The sequence below is a fragment of the Podarcis vaucheri genome (assembly GCF_965113315.1).
Source record: "Podarcis vaucheri genome assembly, chromosome: 7".
Lineage (NCBI taxonomy): Eukaryota > Metazoa > Chordata > Lepidosauria > Squamata > Lacertidae > Podarcis > Podarcis vaucheri.
In genome coordinates, this window is record NC_138765.1 from 3118768 (window position 1) to 3139748 (window position 20981).

Sequence of the window (20981 nt, forward strand, 5' to 3'; positions counted from 1 at the left end):
CTTCAGCCAGCCTGCCCAAGATGGATCCCAATTTTTCTTCTTCCTTCTTCCTTTACCTTTACTGATACTTCCACTCAACTGCTTTGAGTGTTGCTGGTTCCAGTGGTGTAGCGTGGGGGGTGCAGGGGGGGCCGGCCGCACCGGACGCAACACCTGGGGGTTAGGGTTAGGGGGCGCAAATCCACGGGTTAGGGGGCGCAAATTACTTGCCTTGCCCCAGGTGCTGACAACCCACGCTACGCCACTGGCTGGTTCTCCTCTCTCTCTCTCTCTCTCTCTCTCTCTCTCTCAGCAAGGTATATCATGGAATTATATTATTGGATTGAAATTAAGTGGTTTAAAGCTGTAATTATGATAAAACGAGTTTCTTTTTGTAAGCAAGAATTTAAAGTTATAACAATTTAAGATGTTGGAGAGAAAATAAGGTGTTTCCTTTCTCTATCTTTTTCTTTTTAAGCTGTAATGCTTTGAGATAAGGATTTGCTGTATAAACAATTCAAACTGGTAGGAGGAGGTCGGGGAAATAGGTTAGAAGAAAATAAGCTGTGAAATGTATGTGTTTTTAATATTTTTATGTTTGTTTTTTCTTTATGTTTTGCAAAAAATTGGAAACTTTAATAAATATCTTTTTTTAAAAAAAAATATCATGGAATTATAGAGTTGGAAAGTACCCCAACCCCTTACAATGCAGAAATCATGTCAATTTAATGATGAAATTATCCCATTTTTATTTCTTTCAACCCAACATAGAGATGGCTGGGCCAACCAGCTTTGCCTAGTTTGCCCTCAGCATCTCGGTCGCCACTCTTAGGAGGACACAGGGCCCAGAGACAGGTGGACCATCAGTGTTACCCAACATGGGCACCGTCCTTAAAAGAGGAGTTTGGGGCACGATCGCTTTCACGCTAACTTTGGATGGCTGGGTATTTTTCTAATGCCTGCGGGGTGGTTTTGTTTTACCTGCTGAGTTTAAATTTCGCCCTTCTCAAAACACAGCTGCCTTTTTAATTGCTTTTAATTGTTTATGGTTTGGGGGAAATGCTTAAACGAAGAAGAGCGTGAATAGCTGGAGGGGCACATTTCAGCCGAGCACAGATAAGCCCCACAGGCTGTTTGCGAGCAAGAAGATTTAGCCGGTTCCCACCCCACCCTGCTCTCGCCATACATACTGTCTGCAGGAGATACGCACGGTGATATTGTCTGGGGTGAACAGGGTCCCGTTGCTGGAGTTGCCCTGGAGGAAGACATCGACAGGGAGTTAGAGGAAATGAGGCTCCAAGCTTCCTGGGAGGTTTTTGGACATAATAATAATATTATTATAATTTATTATTTATACCCAGCCACTCTGGGTGGCTTCCAGCAAAATACTGAAATACAATATTGCTCAAAAAATGACACGCTAATATGCCTAGATTAAAATGAGAAGTACTGGATGGAAGAAAATTAGTAAGGAAAGAGAATAAGAATATATAGATGATTTTGAGAAGATTGTAGAATGCAAAGTTTATTGTGAATTGTATAATGTGGAGGAAGTGGGGGTGGAGGCAAGTGTAAGGAAGGAGAAAAAAATAATATGATGGATGGAGGAAATAGAAATGTAAATGTATGGGGGGATGGGGAAGAAATGGTGTTGGCTTTGGTACATCTGTATTGTAATGTAATATGTGAAAACCAATTAAAAAAAAGAAATACAATAATTCATCAAATATTATAAGCTTCCTAAACAGGCCTGCCTTCGGATGTCTTCTAAAAGTCAGATAGTACTGTACTTTATTTCCTTGACATCAGATGGGAGGGAGTTCCACAGGGAGGGCACCACCACCGAGAAGGCCCCCCGCCTGGTTCCCTGTAACTTGGGGTCTCACAGGGAGGGAACCGCCAGAAGGCCCTCGGAGCTGGACCTCAGTGTCCGGGCAGAACGATGGGGGTGGAGACGCTCCTTCAGGTATACTGGCCCGAGGCCGTTTAGGGCTTTAAAGGTCAGCGCCAACACTTTGAATTGTGCTCGGAAACGTACTGGGAGCCAATGTAGGTCTTTCAAGACCGGTGTTATGTGGTCCCGGCGGCCACTCCCAGTAACCTGTCTAGCTGCTGCATTCTGGATTAGTTGTAGTTTCCGGGTCACCTTCAAAGGTAGCCCCACGTAGAGCGCATTGCAGTAGTCCAAGCAGGAGATAACCAGAGCATGCACCACTCTGGCCAGGCAGTCCGCAGGCAGATAGGGTCTCATCCTGCGTACCAGATGGAGTTGGTAAACAGCTGCCCTGGACACAGAATGGACCTGCGCCTCCATGGACAGCTGTGAGTCCAAAATGACTCCCAGGCTGCGCACCTGGTCCTTCAGGGGCACAGTTACCCCATTCAGGACCAGGGAGTCCCCCACACCAGCCCATTCCCTGTCTCCCTCTGGACAGAGATTGGACGGCCACCTGTCACAGACCTTAGGGTAAAGAGCAGGTTGTTGTTGTTGTTAATTTCTATGTACACCTTTCCTTAATAGACACATTTTTATAAGTACTGTTTGGCTGGAGGACTGCGTTGCAAAATTCGGGCGGATTTTGAAGGCAGGCTGTGTTTCCGTGGCCGTATTAGTTCAAAAAGTGCAGGTTAGGTAGTTTCTTGTTAAAATGAAAATTTCCTTCCCCATCCCATGTCAGACGCAATTTGTTGATATAAGGCAGGCTGCGACTCCTAAGCTCCCCTAGGAAATGAGCGAAGAAAGTTGGGAGGCGATCAGCGTCAAACACAACAAGGAATCCAGCGTTGGCTCCGCCACTAACTCCCATGTTTGCTTATCATATCGTATCTCTCAGCGCATGCTAATCATGATCTCAATTCTCTGACTGCCGGTCCTTATATAGCCAAAACAGCTCCACCCGCGCAGAAGAGGGTGGCGTGTTAGCAAAGTTGGAGGAGCTGTGGAGTTTTGCAGAAATACTTAGAAAAACAGACCAGTGAAGACTGAAGAGAGAGATAAGGGCAGCTGTGGTGAGTCAGGACTTCCCCACACCAAAGACTCCCAGGAACTGTAGTTTGATAAGGAGGCAGCCCCCCACAGCGCTATAATTCCCAGCACCCTTTAAGAAAAAAACACAGTTCCCAGGATGTTCTGGGAGAAAGCCATGGCAAAGTAGAAAAGGAGTAAATGGACAGTGATGGAGAACCTTTTAGAGACCGAATACCCATACTGCAACCCCAAATCCACTTATTGATCGCAAAACGCCAACACGTCAATTTAATATGAGATAATAATGATTGTCTGCAGGCACACATACAAATAAATGTAAATAAGTAAATAAAGCCAGCCAGATGGGTGGGGTATAAATATTATTGTTGTTGTTGCTGCTGTTATTAATAATAATTTATTATATTTTGCCGTTTGATGAGAGTTTGCCTAAGAACCCCATGAATGCTAACCTCGAGTTCTGTGATGAAGGAAAGGCAGGTCATTGGTGTACGCAGGGGCAGCCATAATAATAATAATAATAATAATAATAATAATAATAATAATAAATTTTATTTATACCCTGCCCTCCCCAGCCAAGACCGGGCTCAGGGCGGCTAACGCCAGGTATAAAAACAATTGATTGAAATACAACTTAAAAAACAAGATTAAAATACATTAAAATCAGCCTCATTTCAGTAGAAACTCAAATCAAAAACTTTCTGGGGGATGAAAACGTCAAGTCTTCACCATTATGTTGCTGGACTCCCAACCCCACCAGCATGGCCAATAGGCAGAGATTAGAAGTGTGATAATTCAGTAGCATCTGCAGTAGCCACCCTCTTGGCTACCCCTATATTAAAGGATAATCTTAGCTAAAAGAAGGTAAGTGTCAGACCACATAGGTCACCTAGGAAAGGAAAAGCTCAAGCCCAGGAGGTTTTGCCTTTCCAACCTGTTATTCAGCTCTAAATCAGGATAAACATCATTCCACAGAAAACCCCCTTGACTTTGCTCTGACCCACAGGCAGACAGTGGGTCCCCCCCCCCCCGGGGAAAGTGGTGGTTCCAGCGGATGAGCCCTAAGTCAACCCTAAGTCATAAAGAGATGGAATCGTTGCTTTTTCAACCGTTTTCGCCAAAACTGTTGGATTTGAAACTGGTCTGTAATTCCCCAAATCAGGGATCTGGTCTCCCATCTCCCAGTTCAACGCTGTAACCGCTACGCCACAAATGGCTTCGACTTCTTCCCCACTGTCAGGATAGAGCAATAGAAATATTATAACATATTTGGTGGGTATGTAGCTTTTACAGAGTGCTGTGGATAATTTACTGTATTTCCATTCAAAAGTCCTTCTTGGCTATTTTATCTGTCTTACTTAACTGGCTGACTCAAACCAGAAGGGAAACAGCTGTTAGCTTCCTCCTTTCTGCTACAAAGACCTGAGAAGGGATTTTGTCAAGGCTGTATATTGTCTCCCTGCTTATTTAACTTACATGCAGAATTCATCATGCGAAAGGCTGGGCTGGATGAATCCCAAGCCGGAATTAAGATTGCCGGAAGAAATATCATCAACCTCAGATATGCAGATGACACAACCTTGATGGCAGAAAGTGAGGAGGAATTAAAGAACCTTTTAATGAGGGTGAAAGAGGAGAGCGCAAAATATGGTCTGAAGCTCAACATCAAAAAAACGAAGATCATGGCCACTGGTCCCATCACCTCCTGGCAAATAGAAGGGGAAGAAATGGAGGCAGTGAGAGATTTTACTTTCTTGGGCTCCATGATCAGTGCAGATGGTGACAGCAGCCACAAAATTAAAAGATGCCTGCTTCTTGGGAGAAAAGCAATGGCAAACCTAGACAGCATCTTAAAAAGCAGAGACATCACCTTGCCAACAAAGGCCTGTATAGTCAAAGCTCTGGTTTTCCCAGTAGTGATGTATGGAAGTGAGAGCTGGACCATAAAGAAGGCTGATCGCCGAAGAATGGATGCTTTTGAATTCTGGTGCTGGAGGAGACTCTTGAGAGTCCCATGGACTGCAAGAAGATCCAACCTCTCCATTCTGAAGGAAAACAGCCCTGAGTGCTCACTGGAAGGACAGATCCTGAAGCTGAGGCTCCAAGACTTTGGCCACCTCAGGAGAAGAGAAGACTCCCTGGAAAAGACCCTGATGTTGGGAAAGATGGAGGCAGTGGCGTAGCGTGGGGGGTGCCAGGGGTGCCGGCCGCACCGGGCGCAACATCTGGGGGGGGGGCGCGCTCGCTGCCTCCGGAGTCGCCGAAGAGCCTCGGGCGCAGGCTGTAGCGGAGCCGCATGTCTCGCGGAACCGCCGATCTGTGCGCGTGTCCGGGCTGAAGGCGCCCGGCAGGCAGCGGCTCTCAGCGTTCGCCGCGGAGGACGCGCCAGGCAGCCCCTCCGCCGCTGCTGCTGCAGCTGCTGGGCAGTTGCATTTTCCTCGCCTCTCTGCCCCCCTCCTCCTCCGGGCAAGCGGCGTCGTTTGGGCGGCAGCGCCAGCGGCAACTCGCGGGTTGGGGGGGCGCAAATTACTTGCCTTGCCCCGGGTTAGGGGGCACAAATTACTTGCGTTGCCCCGAGTGCTGAGAACTCACGCTACGCCGCTGGATGGAGGGCACAAGGAGAAGGGGACGATGGAGGACGAGATGGTGGGACAGTGTTCTCGAAGCTACAAACATGAGTCTGACCAAACTGCGGAAGGCAGTGGAAGACAGGAGTGCCTGGCGTGCTCTGGTCCAGGGGGCCACGAAGAGTCGGACACGACTAAACGACTAAACAAAAAAGTGCATCTTGGTTTGCTACTGTTCTGAGTTTATATAATCACCATAGATTTTAACTCTGTGTCTGCTCTGTACGGTATGATTTGGGTGTTTCAATTAGTTTTTAACAGAGCCGTGACTCTCAAGTACACTTTGCTCTAGCGCTTGGTTGCAGGTTAAAACTTGCCTCTCCTCCAATGATCAGTTACACCTGAGGAAATGAGAGGTGGGGGGAAAGGGCAAGATAATAGGAAAGAGAGAGAAGATGAGTGGAGGGGGAAAGCAGATAATAGGAACTATTGTTCAAATGGTGATACAAACATTGACCTCAGAAAACTCAGGTCATAGAATCATAGAATCCTAGAGTTGGAAGAGACCACAAGGGCCATCGAGTCCAACCCCCTGCCAAGCAGGAAACACCATCAGAGCACTCCTGGCACATGGTTGTCAAGCCTCTGCTTAAAGACCTCCAAAGGAGGAGACTCCACCACACTCCTTGGCAGCAAATTCCACTGTCAAACAGCTCTGACTGTCAGGAAGTTCTTCCTAATGTTTAGGTGGAATCTTCTTTCTTGTAGTTTGGATCCATTGCTCCGTGTCCGCTTCTCTGGAGCAGCAGAAAACAACCTTTCTCCCTCCTCTATGTGACATCCTTTTATATATTTGAACATGGCTATCATATCAGGTTGCGGTTATTCTTTCTCCGGCTAAACAGTGAAACTCGAAACCAGCAGTTACCAAACTTTTGGGGAGCCGCTCCCTTCCCTTGGTTCCACAAACTCACCCCCAGTGCCCTCTACACCATACAAAGCAGGGTAGTGCTTTGAACAACCCACTAAGGAAGATGATAACCCAATAAAAATTTAAAAAGTAGCAACTGATTACACATCCCCCCCAAAAAAAATCCAATTCATAGAATCATAGAATTGTAGAGTTAGAATTGTAGAGTCTGGGTCCAATTCTGGCCATGCAACTGTACAAAACTATTTAGCTTTTTAGCTCCTTATACCTAAAGGAGCGTCTCCATCCCCATCGTTCTGCCCGGACACTGAGGTCCAGCTCCGAGGACCTTCTGACGGTTCCCTCCCTGCGAGAAGCCAGGTTACAGGGAACCAGGCAGAGGGCCTTCTTGGTGGTGGCGCCCACCCTGTGGAACGCCCTCCCACCAGATGTCAAAGAGAAAAACAACTACCAGATTCTTAGAAGACATCTGGACCGGAGTGCCTGGCGTGCTCTGGCCCATGGGATCACAAAGAGTCGGACACGACTAAACGACTAAATAACAACAACAAGAGGTGGGCGTGACCTTACCTGCCCAGGTAACACAAGGGCAAGTCACAAAACACACTCTCTCTCTTTGACTTCCTCCATCGTTGGAGCAGCTTTTTAGCTATACAGTCATGCTTCATGTCATGTCCACTTCATGTTACGTTCTTTTAGGTTACGTCCCTCAGCGACTGGAAGTACTGGAAAGGGTTACTTCCGGGTTTCGCCACTTGCGCATGCACAGACGCGCAAAATGACATCACGCACATGCGCAGAAGAGGCAAATCGCAACCTGCGCGTGTGCAGACGCGCCACTGCAGGTTGCGCTCTTTTCATGTTGTGAACAGGCCTCTGGAACGGATCCCGTTCGCAACCAGAGGTATCACTGTATTTTGTAACTAAGTCTGCCTTCAGGGATCCAACTGTGAACTGGTGGTGTGAGTAAACTTCTTTTATTGACTTTGAGTAAGATGGTGGTGTGTTCATTCTTTTAGGAGGGATATAAGGGGACTTACCAGGAATCTGATATTGAGAGGCTTAAACAAGCCTGCAACCAACTACCCGCTGTGTGTTTAAAAAGGGGTGTGTGAAACTCTGCTAAGTAAAGGAACTTGCTAGCGCAAGTTAGGAAGGATATTAATAAACTACATACCCTCTCCTTTGGGATGGCAAAGGGTATATAGTTTATTAATATTCTTCCTAACTTGCACTAGCAAGCTCTTTTACTTAGCAGAGTTTCATATCCCAAATGATAAAATTAATATTTTCTTGTACGCGACAACAGCAGTGAGAATGTTAATAGCCAATAATTTGAAAGGAAATTACGTTCCAACCAAAGAAGAATGGCTGAATAAATTATGTGAATACTTGGAATTAGCAAAGCTGACTGATTTGATAAGACAAAAACCAAAAAATATAATCCAGAAACAATGGAAATGTTTAAATGATTATTTATGTAGACAAAGATTAAATGTAAGGTATTGGTTGTGTTTAGAATAGATTTATGAAAGATTTAGAAAACTTATTGATTAGAATATTTGTGTGAGATTGTATGAGAAAAATACGGAATAACAGATACAATCTTGCTTAAAATGTATATAGGAAGTGCAGTGTAAGTGATGGAAGTCAATCAATAAAATTTTATTATTGAGATATTTGGAAGAAATTCTTCCAACTTTTCTTCTTCTTTTTCTCCTTATTTTTTCTTTTTCTTTTCTTCTTTTCTGTTCTTATATATATATATGTGCTTATCTGAAATATGTATGTACGTATGTATGTGCAATATTTTGTAATAATTATGTTAAATAAAATTAATAATAATAAAAATATATACCCTCTCCTGCCTCCCTGAACATTCCCACATGGGAATTGCCTCCCTAAACATCCGGAGGGCATTGGAGCGGGAAACCCCTACGCCCGCCCCCTCCATCCAAAACATCTGGCAATTTCAGCAAGCCTAATTTGCACACCAACTCTTCCCATCCTTCTCTTGGTCCCTCTTTACTCACCATGCGCTGGATGATGCTTTGTAGAAGCCCAATGGACTCAGTCTGACAGGAGAGCTGCCTGGCGGCAGGGAGACCCAGGAACAGCATAGCCAGGAGGAAGATCCAGAGGTTGTGCAAGGCTGAAGGGTGTGGGATCGCTCTGATCTCAGGCATCACGCCACCCTGGGAGAACATGGACAGCCGCATTGTTAGATGCTTCTGGAGTATCCTGAAATAAGCAGTTACAGATAGGTAGCCATGTTGGTCTGCCATAGTCAAAATAAAAAAATTCCTTCCAGTAGCACCTTAAAGACCAACTAAGTAAGTTCTTGGTATGAGCTTTCGTGTGCATGCACACTTCTTCAGATACACTGAAACAGAAGTTGCCAGATCCTTCTATATAGTGAGAAGGTGGGGAGGGGTATTACTCAGAAGGGTGGTGGGAATGGGAGATTGGCAGATAGCTGAGATGAGCCTGTTGACGACTCTTAACGACTGCAATAGGTCTTACAGGAAAAGGCAAGGGGTGAGAAGGTGAGAAATGGCTTAGTCATGTATAATGAGATAAGAATCCAATGTCTCTGTTCAGACCAGGTCTCTCCATGGTTTTAAGTTTGGTAATGAGTTGCAAATAAGCAGAAATAAGCAGAAATTGCCACCAAACACCAGCCCTGCCCAACCACAGTCCTTATCACCAAACAACTGGAGTGGCTGGTCTATTCCCAAGGCCATTCCTGTTGGATCAGGCCAATGGCCTATCGAGTCCAGCATCCTTGTTCTCACAGTGGCCAACCGGATGTCAGGTGTGCGTGCAGGAGCCAGGCCCTCGGACCAGTAGGGCTTCGCAGGACTGGGGCCTGAAGAGGCAAGGCGCAGCCGCACAGGTGAGGCCGCTTGGTAACTCACTGCACCTGGTGGCAAGAGCTGGGAAGGGATATAAGGTCAGAAGAAGGAGGAAAAGAAGAAGAAGAGTTTGGATTTGATATCCCGCTTTATCACTACCCTAAGGAGTCTCAAAGCGGCTAACATTCTCCTTTCCCTTCCTCCCCCACAACAAACACTCTGTGGGGTGAGTGGGGCTGAGAGACTTCAGAGAAGTGTGACTGGCCCAAGGTCACCCAGCAGCTGCATGTGGAGGAGCGGAGACGCGAACCCGGTTCCCCAGATTATGAGACTACTGCTCTTAACCACTACACCACACTGGCATTTCCCTTTGGCTCCAGCAACACGCTTCCTGATCATTGAACCTCAATTTCTTGACTCCCTGCTTCCTGACCCTCGGACCCTCGACTTCTTGACTCCTTGCTTCTCATCCCTTGGACCCTTGGCTTCTTGACTCTCGGCTCTCTGATCCTCAGACTCTTGGCTCCTGATTCCTGGCTTCTGGACCCCCGTTCCTGCTCCCACCCTGCCATCTTGCCCCCGGTCCCGACGTCCCCTGCCAGGACTTTGATCGCCTGTGAACTGGACCATGACACCAGATGCCCCAATGGGAAACCTGCAAGCAGGACAGAAGGATGCCAGGACCTTTGAGAGCTCCACGAGAAAAACCTTTTCCTAATATTTCCTTGTGAAATAAGTACTTAAGTTAAGCAACAAGTTTATCAAAATGAAAGGAATGTGGAAAGGCCGGGAAGTCAAATGTTGATGAAGAAAATTTATTGTTAGAGAAGTTTGTATATTTCTTTTGCAATTTGTGATGATTTTGATTTTGCGGATAACAATGAATGTAAGTGTCAGAGGTGGAGGGACAAAGGCACAGCGGAGACAGGAGGTGGAGAGCGAATGGGAAGCATCTGAGGACAGCGGGGGGAGGACGGGGATCCGAAGGATTCCATGAGCCTCTCCAGTGAATCAGAGGATTCCCAGAAGGGGGCACCGGTGGTCAGGACAAGGGGGGTCCCAGGGGGGACGCACCAGAAGCAAGGGGCCAGCGGGGACTCCCAAAGCGGCAGCTGGAGATCAGGACCAGCTTCCCCACCAGAGCGTAGCGGGGGGGGGAAGGTTCCCGTGGGTCAGGGCCAGCGTCTCCTCCAGCAGGAAGAGGAGATGAGTCAGGGCTGACCACGCCTCCTTCGGAGAAGGGGGGAATGGAGGAGAGGTCAGAACCAGCTAACCTCCCGGAAGAGGAGGAAAGCAGTGACAGGAGTAGCGTAGCGATCAGAAGGAAGGTTGGGAGCTGGGCGCGCGCGCCAAGTTCAAATGTGCAGGCGCGCGGGACAGCAGAGAGCCCGGATTGGGAGTCCGGTCCTAAAGCCCGCCGGAGGGAGGGAGAGCAATCCGGGGAATCGGCGTCGGAAGAGTCTAGGAAGGGCGAGACCCCAGAGGGCAGGAGGACCCAGCGGAAGAGAGAGCAAAGAAGGAGGTGGAGCAAGGCAAGGGTCTTAAACTGGTGTAGGGGAGGGACGGACTCAGATGGAGCTTCAACGGTCTAGGGTTTCAGACGTAGGGCTGCGCGCCGCGGCTGTCAAACCGAAAATGAACTTCAATAAAGACTTCTGTATATAAAGAGAAACTGGCGTTGGTCCTTTGTGAGCTGGGACCTGAGGCAGCCCTGACAGTAAGTTTATGTCGTATAGATGCAATTATGAACAACAAAGCATGAAAAAGCAAGAAGAAGAAGAAGAGTTTGGATTTGATATCCCGCTTTATCACTACCTGAAGGAGTCTCAAAGCGGCTCACAATCTCCTTTCCCTTCCTCCCCCACAACAAACACTCTGTGAGGTGAGTGAGGCTGAGAGACTTCAGAGAAGTGTGACTGGCCCAAGGTCACCCAGCAGCTGCAGGTGGAGGAGCGGAGACACGAACCCGGTTCCCCAGATTACGAGACTACTGCTCTTAACCACTACACCACACTGGCATTTCCCTTTGGTTCTTTGCCACAGCAACACGCTTCCTGATCATTGAACCTCAATTTCTTGACTCCCTGCTTCCTGACCCTCGGACCTTCGGATCCTCGACTTCGTGACTCCTTGGTTCTCATCCCTTGGACCCTTGACTTCGTGACTCCTTCCTTCCTGATCCTCAGACCCTTGACTTCTTGACTCCTTGCTTCCTGACCCTCAGACCCTTGGCTTCTTGACTCCCGGCTCTCTGATCCTCAGACTCTTGGCTCCTGACTCCTGGCTTCTGGACCCCCGTTCCTGCTCCCACCCTGCCATCTTGCCCCCGGTCCCGACGTCCCCTGCCAGGACTTTGATCGCCCGTGAACTGGACCATGACACCAGATGCCCCAATGGCGAACCTGCGAGCAGGACAGAAGGATGCCAGGACCTTTGAGAGCTCCACGAGAAGAACCTTTTCCTAATATTTCATTGTTAAATAAGTACTTAAGTTAAGCAACAAGTTTATCAAAATGAAAGGAATGTGGAAAGGCCGGGAAGTCAAATGTTGATGAAGAAAATTTATTGTTAGAGAAGTTTGTATATTTCTTTTGCAATTTGTGATGATTTTGATTTTGCGGATAACAAGGAATGTAAGTTTATGTCGTATAGATGCAATTATGAACAATAAAGCATGAAAAAGCAAGAAGAAGAAGAATTTGGATTTGATATCCCGCTTTATCACTACCCGAAGGAGTCTCAAAGCGGCTCACAATCTCCTTTCCCTTCCTCCCCCACAACAAACACTCTGTGAGGTGAGTGGGGCAGAGAGACTTCAGAGAAGTGTGACTGGCCCAAGGTCACCCAGTAGCTGCAGGTGGAGGAGCGGAGACACGAACCCGGTTCCCCAGATTACGAGTCCACCGCTCTTAACCACTACACCACACTGGTGCAGGAAAAAAAAGGGGGAAGACACCTTTTGGTATGGATAAGCTGCCCAGCTGGTTGGGCTGCCACTCCCCACAGGTCCCTCTAGTCAGCAAAAGAAGGAGTCTCCAGCCAAGTTAAAGAAGCAAACAGTGGCTTGTGCAAACCAGCCTGGCTGGCCTAGCAAAGAGCAAATCTGTTAATATGACAAAGGGGCCTTATGGGCCATCAAAAAGGAATCCTTTGACCTGGGGAGACAGATGTTGCCAAGGTGGTAGGGTATGTGTTTGAGGTGACAGGAAAAGAGTTTTTGAGCTGGGAAGGGTGCTGGGAAGAAGAAGGAAGAAGAAAAATTGGGATCCATCTTGGGCAGGATGGCTGAAGGCTGGCTGCACTGCTGTGGGGGACAAGCATCTCTTGAAATGACCACCCTGTGAGATCTGGATTCCTTTCATGCATACTTAAAGTGTAAAGGTAAAGGGACCCCTGACCATTAGGGTCCAGTTGTGGCTCACTCTGGGGTTGCAGCGCTCATCTCGCTTTACTGGCCGAGGGAGCTGGCGTTTGTCCGCAGACAGCTTCCGGGTCATGTGGCCAGCATGACTAAGCCGCCTCTGGTGAACCAGAGCAGCGCACGGAAACACCGTTTACCTTCCCGCCGGAGCGGTACCTATTTATCTACTTGCACTTTGACGTGCTTTCGAACTGCTAGGTTGGCAGGAGCAGGGACTGAGCAACGGGAGCTCACCCCGTCGCGGGGATTTGAACCGCCAACCTTCTGATCTGCAAGTCCTAGGCTCTTGTGGTTTAACCCACAGCACCACCTGTGTCTCAACTTAAAGTGTAAATAAGTGACTAAACCATATTTCTTAAAGCTATGACAGTCTACGAGGGGCCTCAATTCTCCGAAGGAACACAGACTCTGGGTGAACCCCATGGAATCTGCAGAGAGTTACGACTTTGGTAACAGTAAGATCCCCCAAAGGAACAATGAATTGCACATTTATTCAAAACCCAGTTTAAACTATTTGGTTTAGTAAAATCAACAAAGCTGATGAACTTGGCCAGTGAGGAAGATGGCCGAGATTTGACAGTTGAAAGGGAAAGTATTTCTGAAGGAGGTTTGACCTCAGTACGTGTTGTTGAAAGTCCCCCTGTTCTCAACTAGGCTGGCAGTAAGATTTCCCTCGAGTTATAAACTGCTCTTGTTCAGCTTGTTATCAGTAAAGTGCTATCAATTTCTTTTCTCTCTGGACTCGATTTGTTCCAGTCTCTCTGCTAACAGCTGGAGCGTAGAACATCTGGAGCGAGCCAGCTTGGCAGAGGCTGATGTAGGACACAATCCTCATGAGGCTTGCTCTTCAAGCCGCTTCTTCACAACTTTTCTCCGGAATCATTTCCCAGCTTTATGATTCACTTAGACAGCATCTACTCAAACATCTGGCAACAGACTTCAAGCACATCTAAGTGGTTACTTGACAGATCTCCTGATTCATTGCTTCCAATCTCTGCTTCGAACAGAAGCAGATGCTTTGCTGCATGTCTAGAGTGTTTTTCGCACATTGAAAGCACCTTTCGACCCATTGTAGGGTTGGAAAGCTGAAGAATGTCTAGCTAACTGAGCCACATGTTGGAATTCTAGTCTAGGGCAGGAGACTGCATGGACTTCAGAGACCCATCAGGGCTTCCCATCTAGCTGCCAATACTTCCCCATAACCCAACGAACAGCTGCTGCCACTGTTACACTTTCTGACTTAGTTGCTCAACAGATTGCTTGTGAATTGCCCATCTGACGGGACATCGCAGCAAGGAGATCCTCTCCTCTTGGCTTGGGATCTCTCTGTTTTTGATTTCTAAGGAACAGGTGTGCCTGCATAGGAGGGGCTCCGGAGAGTGCCAGCCGTGCCGTGCTCTTAGACCTACATTGGCTCCCAGTACGATTCCGAGCACAATTCAAAGTGTTGGTGCTGACCTTGAAAACCCTCAATGGCCTCGGCCCGGGATACCTGAAGGAGCGTCTCCACCCCCATCGTTCTACCTGGACACTGAGGTCCAGCACCGAGGGCCTTCTGGCGGTTTCCTTTGCTGCGAGAAGCCAAGGTACAGGGAACCAGGCAGAGGGCCTTCTCAGTAGTGGCACCCTCCCTGTGGAACGCCCTCCCATCAGATGTCAAAGAGAACAACTATCTGACTACCAGACTTTTAGGAGACATCTAAAGGCAGCCCTGTTTAGGGACGTTTTTAATGTGTGACATTTTAATGTATTTTTAATCTTTGTTGGAAGCCGCCCAGAGAGGCTGGGGAAACCCAGCCAGATGGGCGGGGTACAAATAATAAATTATTATTATTATTATTATTATTATTATTATTATTATTATTATTATTATACCCAGTGCCCCTGCCGCTCGCACCTTGATGTAAGCCGACAGATCACTGGTGATCTGTGGGTCTGTGAGACTGTCCTCCCCCACCCTGGGAAGTCTGCAAGGGCTTGTAACCCCATGGACCAGAGCCAGGGCTAATAACCCCCATAAAGGTAAAGGGACCCCTGACCATTAGGTCCAGTTGTGGCCGACTCTGGGGTTGCGGCGCTCATCTCGCTTTACTGGCCGAGGGAGCCGGCGTACAGCTTCCAGGTCATGTGGCCAGCATGACTAAGCCGCTTCTGGAGAACCAGAGCAGCGCACGGAAACGGCATTTACCTTCCCGCCGGAGCGGTACCTATTCATCTACTTGCACTTTCATGCTTTTGAACTGCTAGGTTGGCAGGAGCAGGGACCGAGCAACGGGAGCTCACCCCGTCACTGGGATTCGAACCGCCGACCTTCTGATCGGCAAGTACTAGGCTCTGTGGTTTAACCCACAGCGCCACCCGCGTCCCTGCTCCCAATAACATTAGTATCATCTAAAGAGCAGGTAATGCCTGAACCAATGGATTCAAATGACAAAGGAGAGTCCGACGAAACATCAGGAAGAACTTTCCGACAGCAAGAACTGTTTGACAGTGGAGCGGTCTCTTTGGGAAGACGGTGGGCTCTCTTTCCTTGGAGGTTTTTAAGCAGAGGTCGGATGGCCCTCTGTCATGGATGCTTTAACTGAAATTATTATTTTCATAGAATCCTAGAGTTGGAAGAGACCACAAGGGCCACCGAGTCCAACCCCCTGCCAAGCAGGAAACACCATCAGAGGACTCCTGACATATGGTTGTCAAGCCTCTGCTTAAAGACCTCCAAAGGAGGAGACTCCACCACACTCCTTGGCAGCAAATTCCACTGTCGAACAGCTCTTACTGTCAGGAAGTTCTTCCTAATGTTTAGGTGGAATCTTCTTTCTTGTAGTTTGGATCCATTGCTCCGTGTCCGCTTCTCTGGAGCAGCAGAAAACAACCTTTCTCCCTCCTCTATGTTACATCCTTATATATATTTGAACATGGCTATCATATCACCCCTTAACCTCCTCTTCTCCAGGCTAAACATGCCCAGCTCCCTTAGCCGTTCCTCATAAGGCATCATTTCCAGGCCTTTGACCATTTTGGTTGCCCTCCTCTGGACACGTTCCAGTTTGTCAGTGTCCTTCTTGAACTGTGGTGCCCAGAACTGGACACAGTACTCCAGGTGAGGTCTGACCAGAGCAGAATGCAGTGGCACTATTACTTCCCTTGATCTAGATGCTATACTCCTGTTGATGCAGCCCAGAATTGCATTGGCTTTTTTAGCTGCCGCGTCACACTGTTGGCTCATGTCAAGTTTGTGGTCAACCAAGACTCCTAGATCCTTTTCACATGTACTGCTCTCAAGCCAGGTGTCCCCCATCTTGTATTTGTGCCTCTCATTTTTTTTGCCCAAGTGCAATACTTTACATTTCTCCCTGTTAAAATTCATCTTGTTTGTTTTTGCCCAGTTCTCTAATCTGTCAAGGTCGTTTTGAAGTGTGATCCTGTCCTCTGGGGTGTTAGCCACCCCTCCCAGTTTGGTGTCATCTGCAAATTTGATCAGGATGCCCTTGAGTCCATCATCCAAGTCGTTGATAAAGATGTTGAATAAGACCGGGCCCAAGACAGAACCCTGTGGCACCCCACTAGTCACTCTTCTCCAGGATGAAGAGGAACCATTGATGAGCACCCTTTGGGTTCGGTCAGTCAGCCAGTTACAAATCCACTGAGTAGTAGCATAGTCAAGACCGCATTTTACCAGCTTATCATTTTGCATGGGGTTGGGCTAGATGACCCTCAGGAACCCTTCCAGCTCTCTGATTCTATGAAGCTAGGAGTCCTGTCGCATTCGTGGGAACCGTTGTGCTGGTTCCCATTAGTGCAACTCATCCAAAACCCGCCCAGAGGTTTTCAGCCAAAACATATTCATGGCAAGCTTGTAAGCGTTTGCGTTTGCATCTAAAGCCTTCCCTAAACTAAGGAGCTTGCTCACAAGCCCGGCACTCCCTTTCCCTGGGGGGTTTTCCTCTGTAAGCCTCCCTTCCTAAGCCAAACCCCCACAACAGTTGAGTGAATGTGCATCTCATGGATATCTGACAGTTTGCCAGTGGGCAGCGGCGACCGGCTGATCTTTCTGAACTCACAGAAGATGCTTGCTCAACAGCGTTCCCCAGCCTGAACGATGCCCGTTGGACAAGACACACACACAGCTCGGGTTTTCCGGAGCTACGGGAAGCATGGGAGAGTCAGGATTTGCAGCTGGCTGCAAGGGGACTCCTGTGGACTCCAAGTGGGTGCTGTTTGCTACTGCCATGGATTTGCACATGTTCTGCTTTCTGTGCTGAAATGAGAAGGCATCTCGTGCTGGAAGCCTACAGCTCTATCCCATCCAATCAACAGCTCAAATCCTGCAGGGTTTTGTGCTTCTGGAATAGCTCAGGCTCCCATTGCTGCTGCCTGCAAGGTAAACCTCTTGGTTCTTGTGAGAAGCTTCTGTTCCACTTACCTGTTTCCACCTCAAATGTTCTTAGTTTGCAGGGCACATCCGGAGCTGTAGTTCTTGGGGTTGTGGAGGAGCTGGGTGGGTGATAGAGCCCTGCAAACAAGACAAGCCAGCCACTTCTCTCCCCCATCCTGACTCACCAGGCCAAAGATGTTCGTCCACTGCTGTTTTCGTCTGCCCTCTGGCTCCTCGCTGCGCCGTAGACCCTTCTGGCTGGACCGAGGCAGCACCAGCGATTCCGGACACTCGCAGGATGCAATCTTTGCCACACCTCTCTCGCTTCAGGATGGCTGTTTGGCGTTGAAACAAGGAGACGACTGCAAAGCATTCGCTGGCTGGCCAGCCTAAAGACAGCTGCCAGTACAATCACAACCCTTCCCTTCCAGCCAACAAAGTCGTTTAAAAAAAATAATGTTTTTTTTTAAACAACAATCCAAAGAAGTCCCAGAGAGGACCGAGTCACTGCAAAGATGAAAGAGGGGAGATGGTCCAGTACTGCAGCAGGCATTGGGGGGCGGGCAGCTCTGTGTAAAGATCATAGAATACTAGGATTCAAGAGTTGGAATGGGCCCCCCAAAGGTCATCTAGTCCAACCCGCTGCAATGCAGGAATCTTATGTTCTGTTATGACGTGTTTGTTATGTCATGCACATGTTGTAAGGGGCGTGTCTGAACCCACATGTATGTCCAGCACCCATGCTTCTTCCTACACAAGCTACTAAGGGGTTTGGCTAGAGTTATAATGTGCGTTTGTTATGAATCATAGAATCATAGAGTTGGAAGAGACCACAAGGGCCATCGAGTCCAACCCCCTGCCAAGCAGGAAACACCATCAGAGCACTCCTGACATATGGTTGTCAAGCCTCTGCTTAAAGACCTCCAAAGTAGGAGACTCCACCACACTCCTTGGCAGCAAATTCCACTGTCGAACAGCTCTTACTGTCAGGAAGTTCTTCCTAATGTTTAGGTGGAATCTTCTTTCTTGTAGTTTGGATCCATTGCTCCGTGTCCGCTTCTCTGGAGCAGCAGAAAACAACCTTTCTCCCTCCTCTAGGTGACATCCTTTTATATATTGGAACATGGTTATCATATCACCCCTTAACTTCCTCTTCTCCAGGCTAAACATGCCCAGCTCCCTTAGCCGTTCCTCATAAGGCATCGTTTCCAGGCCTTTGACCATTTTGGTTGCCCTCCTCTGGACACGTTCCAGTTTGTCAGTGTCCTTCTTGAACTGTGGTGCCCAGAACTGGACACAGTACTCCAAGTGAGGTCTGACCAGAGCAGAATACAGTGGCACTATTACTTCCCTTGGTCTAGATGCTATACTCCTATTGATGCAGCCCAGAATTGCATTGGCTTTTTTAGCTGCCGCGTCACACTGTTGGCTCATGTCAAGTTTGTGGTCAACCAAGACTCCTAGATCCTTTTCACATGTACTGCTCTCAAGCCAGGTGTCACCCATCTTGTATTTGTGCCTCTCATTTTTTTTGCCCAAGTGCAATACTTTACATTTCTCCCTGTTAAAATTCATCTTGTTTGTTTTGGCCCAGTTTTCTAATCTGTCAAGGTCGTTTTGAAGTGTGATCCTGTCCTCTGGGGTGTTAGCCACCCCTCCCAGTTTGGTGTCATCTGCAGATTTGATCAGGATGCCCTTGAGTCCATCATCCAAGTCGTTGATAAAGATGTTGAATAAGACCGGGCCCAAGACAGAACCCTGTGGCACCCCACTAGTCACTCTTCTCCAGGATGAAGGGGAACCATTGATGAGCACCCTTTGGGTTCGGTCAGTCAGCCAGTTACAAATCCACTGAGTGGTAGCATAGTCAAGACCGCATTTTACCAGCTTCTTTACAAGAATATCATGGGGCACCTTGTCAAATGCCTTGCTGACATCAAGGTAGGCTACATCCACTGCGTTCCCTTCATCTACCAGGCTTGTAATTCTGTCAAAAAACGAGATCAGGTTAGTCTGACATGACTTATTTTTCAGAAATCCATGCTGACTATTGGTGATCACAGCATTCCTTTCTAGGTGCTCACAGACTGTTTGCTTAATGATCTGCTCCAGAATCTTCCCTGGTATTGATGTCAGACTGACTGGGCGGTAATTATTTGGGTCCTCTCTTTTCCCCTTTTTGAAAATAGGGACAACATGAATATGTGTTTGTAAGCCCACAAGACGTTCTCGCACAAGAGGAATAAAGCAAAGTTGGCCTGTTACATGGAATGAAAGGGACGGGTGATCTGGCCATTTAGGGCTTTCAAGGTCAGCACCAACACCTTGAATTGTGCTCAGAAATGTCCTGGGATCCAGTGTAGGTCTTTCAGGACCAGTGTTATGGGGTCTCGGTGGCGACTCTGGACACAGAATTGACCTGCGCTTCCATGGACAGCTGTGAGTCCAAAATGACTCCCAAGCTGCTCACCTGGTCCTTCAGGGGCACAGTTACCCCATTCAGAACCAGGGAGTCCCCAACACCTGTCCACCCTCTGTCCCTCAAGAACAGTCCTTCTGTCTTGTCAGAATTCAACCTCAATCCATCCTCCATCCGCCTCCAGACACTCACACAGGACCTTCACCGCCTTCACTGGTTCTGATTTGAAAGAGAGGTAGAGCTGGGTATCATCCGCATATTGATGGACACCCAGCCCAAACCCAAAGATAGCAAGGCCATTAGAGGCTTCAGATTGCATAATAGATGGATGTTTATCTTCCTAGGCTCCAAGTATGAGTCTGTCTGCACTTGCAAAGGCTCATAAAGCACTGTTTTGTTGTTCAGTGTTATTGTTTGGATGCATTTACATAAAAAAGTCAATGCCGATAAACCAGGGCTCGACAACCCCACTTGTGTGATTTCTGTTCCTGACCTCAGGCAAAGACGTTAATTACGAGAAGCTCCCATACTCATTTTGGATAAAACGCTCAAATAAACCTTTCGCCATTCTCCCCTTGCCTCCTTTCAGGGCAGGCAGAAATCCAACTGGACCATTTCCAGGCAAACCTCAAAGGGGCTTGCTGCTGATCTGTATAGAACTCTGTTCAACTTAAGGGCCAGGTTATCAGAAAGGGAGCATTCCTCCATAGAAGAGACCTTGGTTTTTTTAAAAAAGATATCTCTGATGAAATATACTCAGAGTCGCAAAGTGATTTCAGGCTCTTTATTCAGCTCATAGTGGTGAGGAGGAATGAATGAATGTCCCCTCACAGTATCTGCTTTATATACATTCTTTACACAATGGGCTGCACATGATTGGCTAATTCCGGAATTCTACTGTAAGCCAATCAGGTTGTGGATTCACTTCTATCTGGAGCAGGATTGGGTGGTTCCTGCCAACCAATCATACTGCTGCATTGTTCTAGGACCAATCAGACTGCTGCATTCTGAATCCTATTGTTCTAGGACCAATCAGACTGCTGCATTTTGGATCCTATTGTTCTAGGACCAATCAGACTGCTGCAGTTTGGATCCTATTCAACTCAGTACATAACATCTGAGATGTCGGAACCTTTCACCAACGTCTGAGGCACATTTGGTGGAAATTCAAGGGAGGGCCTTCTCAGGCTATAGCAGGGCTTTGATGCGGCCCTAAGCTACTGAAAGTAATGGGGCCCTTTCTATGTCCAGCTGTCCTTTGTCAACAACAAATGGTCGCTGTTTTTTGTGTTAAATATATGCTACATGGTAATTGATGGACCTCATAGGTATCTCAAGCCATTTGCACATGTTTCCATGCAACCAGTTCATGCAGAATGTAGGCACCCTGTATATATTATTATTTTTTTTGACCCCTGACCATTAGGTCCAGTCGTGGCCGACTCTGG

General features: G+C 47.7%; 1 protein-coding gene across 1 annotated transcript in view; it reads right to left on the minus strand.

Annotated features, from left to right (window-relative positions):
• Positions 1–17597, minus strand: part of LOC309536972 (uncharacterized protein) — a 28495-nt gene extending 10898 nt beyond the window's left edge. The window contains exons 1-3 of the mRNA XM_082231400.1: positions 17300–17597; positions 8497–8658; positions 1190–1234 (exon numbers count right to left, since the gene is read on the minus strand). Coding sequence (XP_082087526.1) covers positions 1190–1234; positions 8497–8649 — 198 coding nt within the window. The 5' untranslated portion in view covers positions 8650–8658; positions 17300–17597. The remainder of the gene's footprint in view (positions 1–1189; positions 1235–8496; positions 8659–17299) is intronic.
• Positions 17598–20981: the final 3384 nt, after the last annotated feature.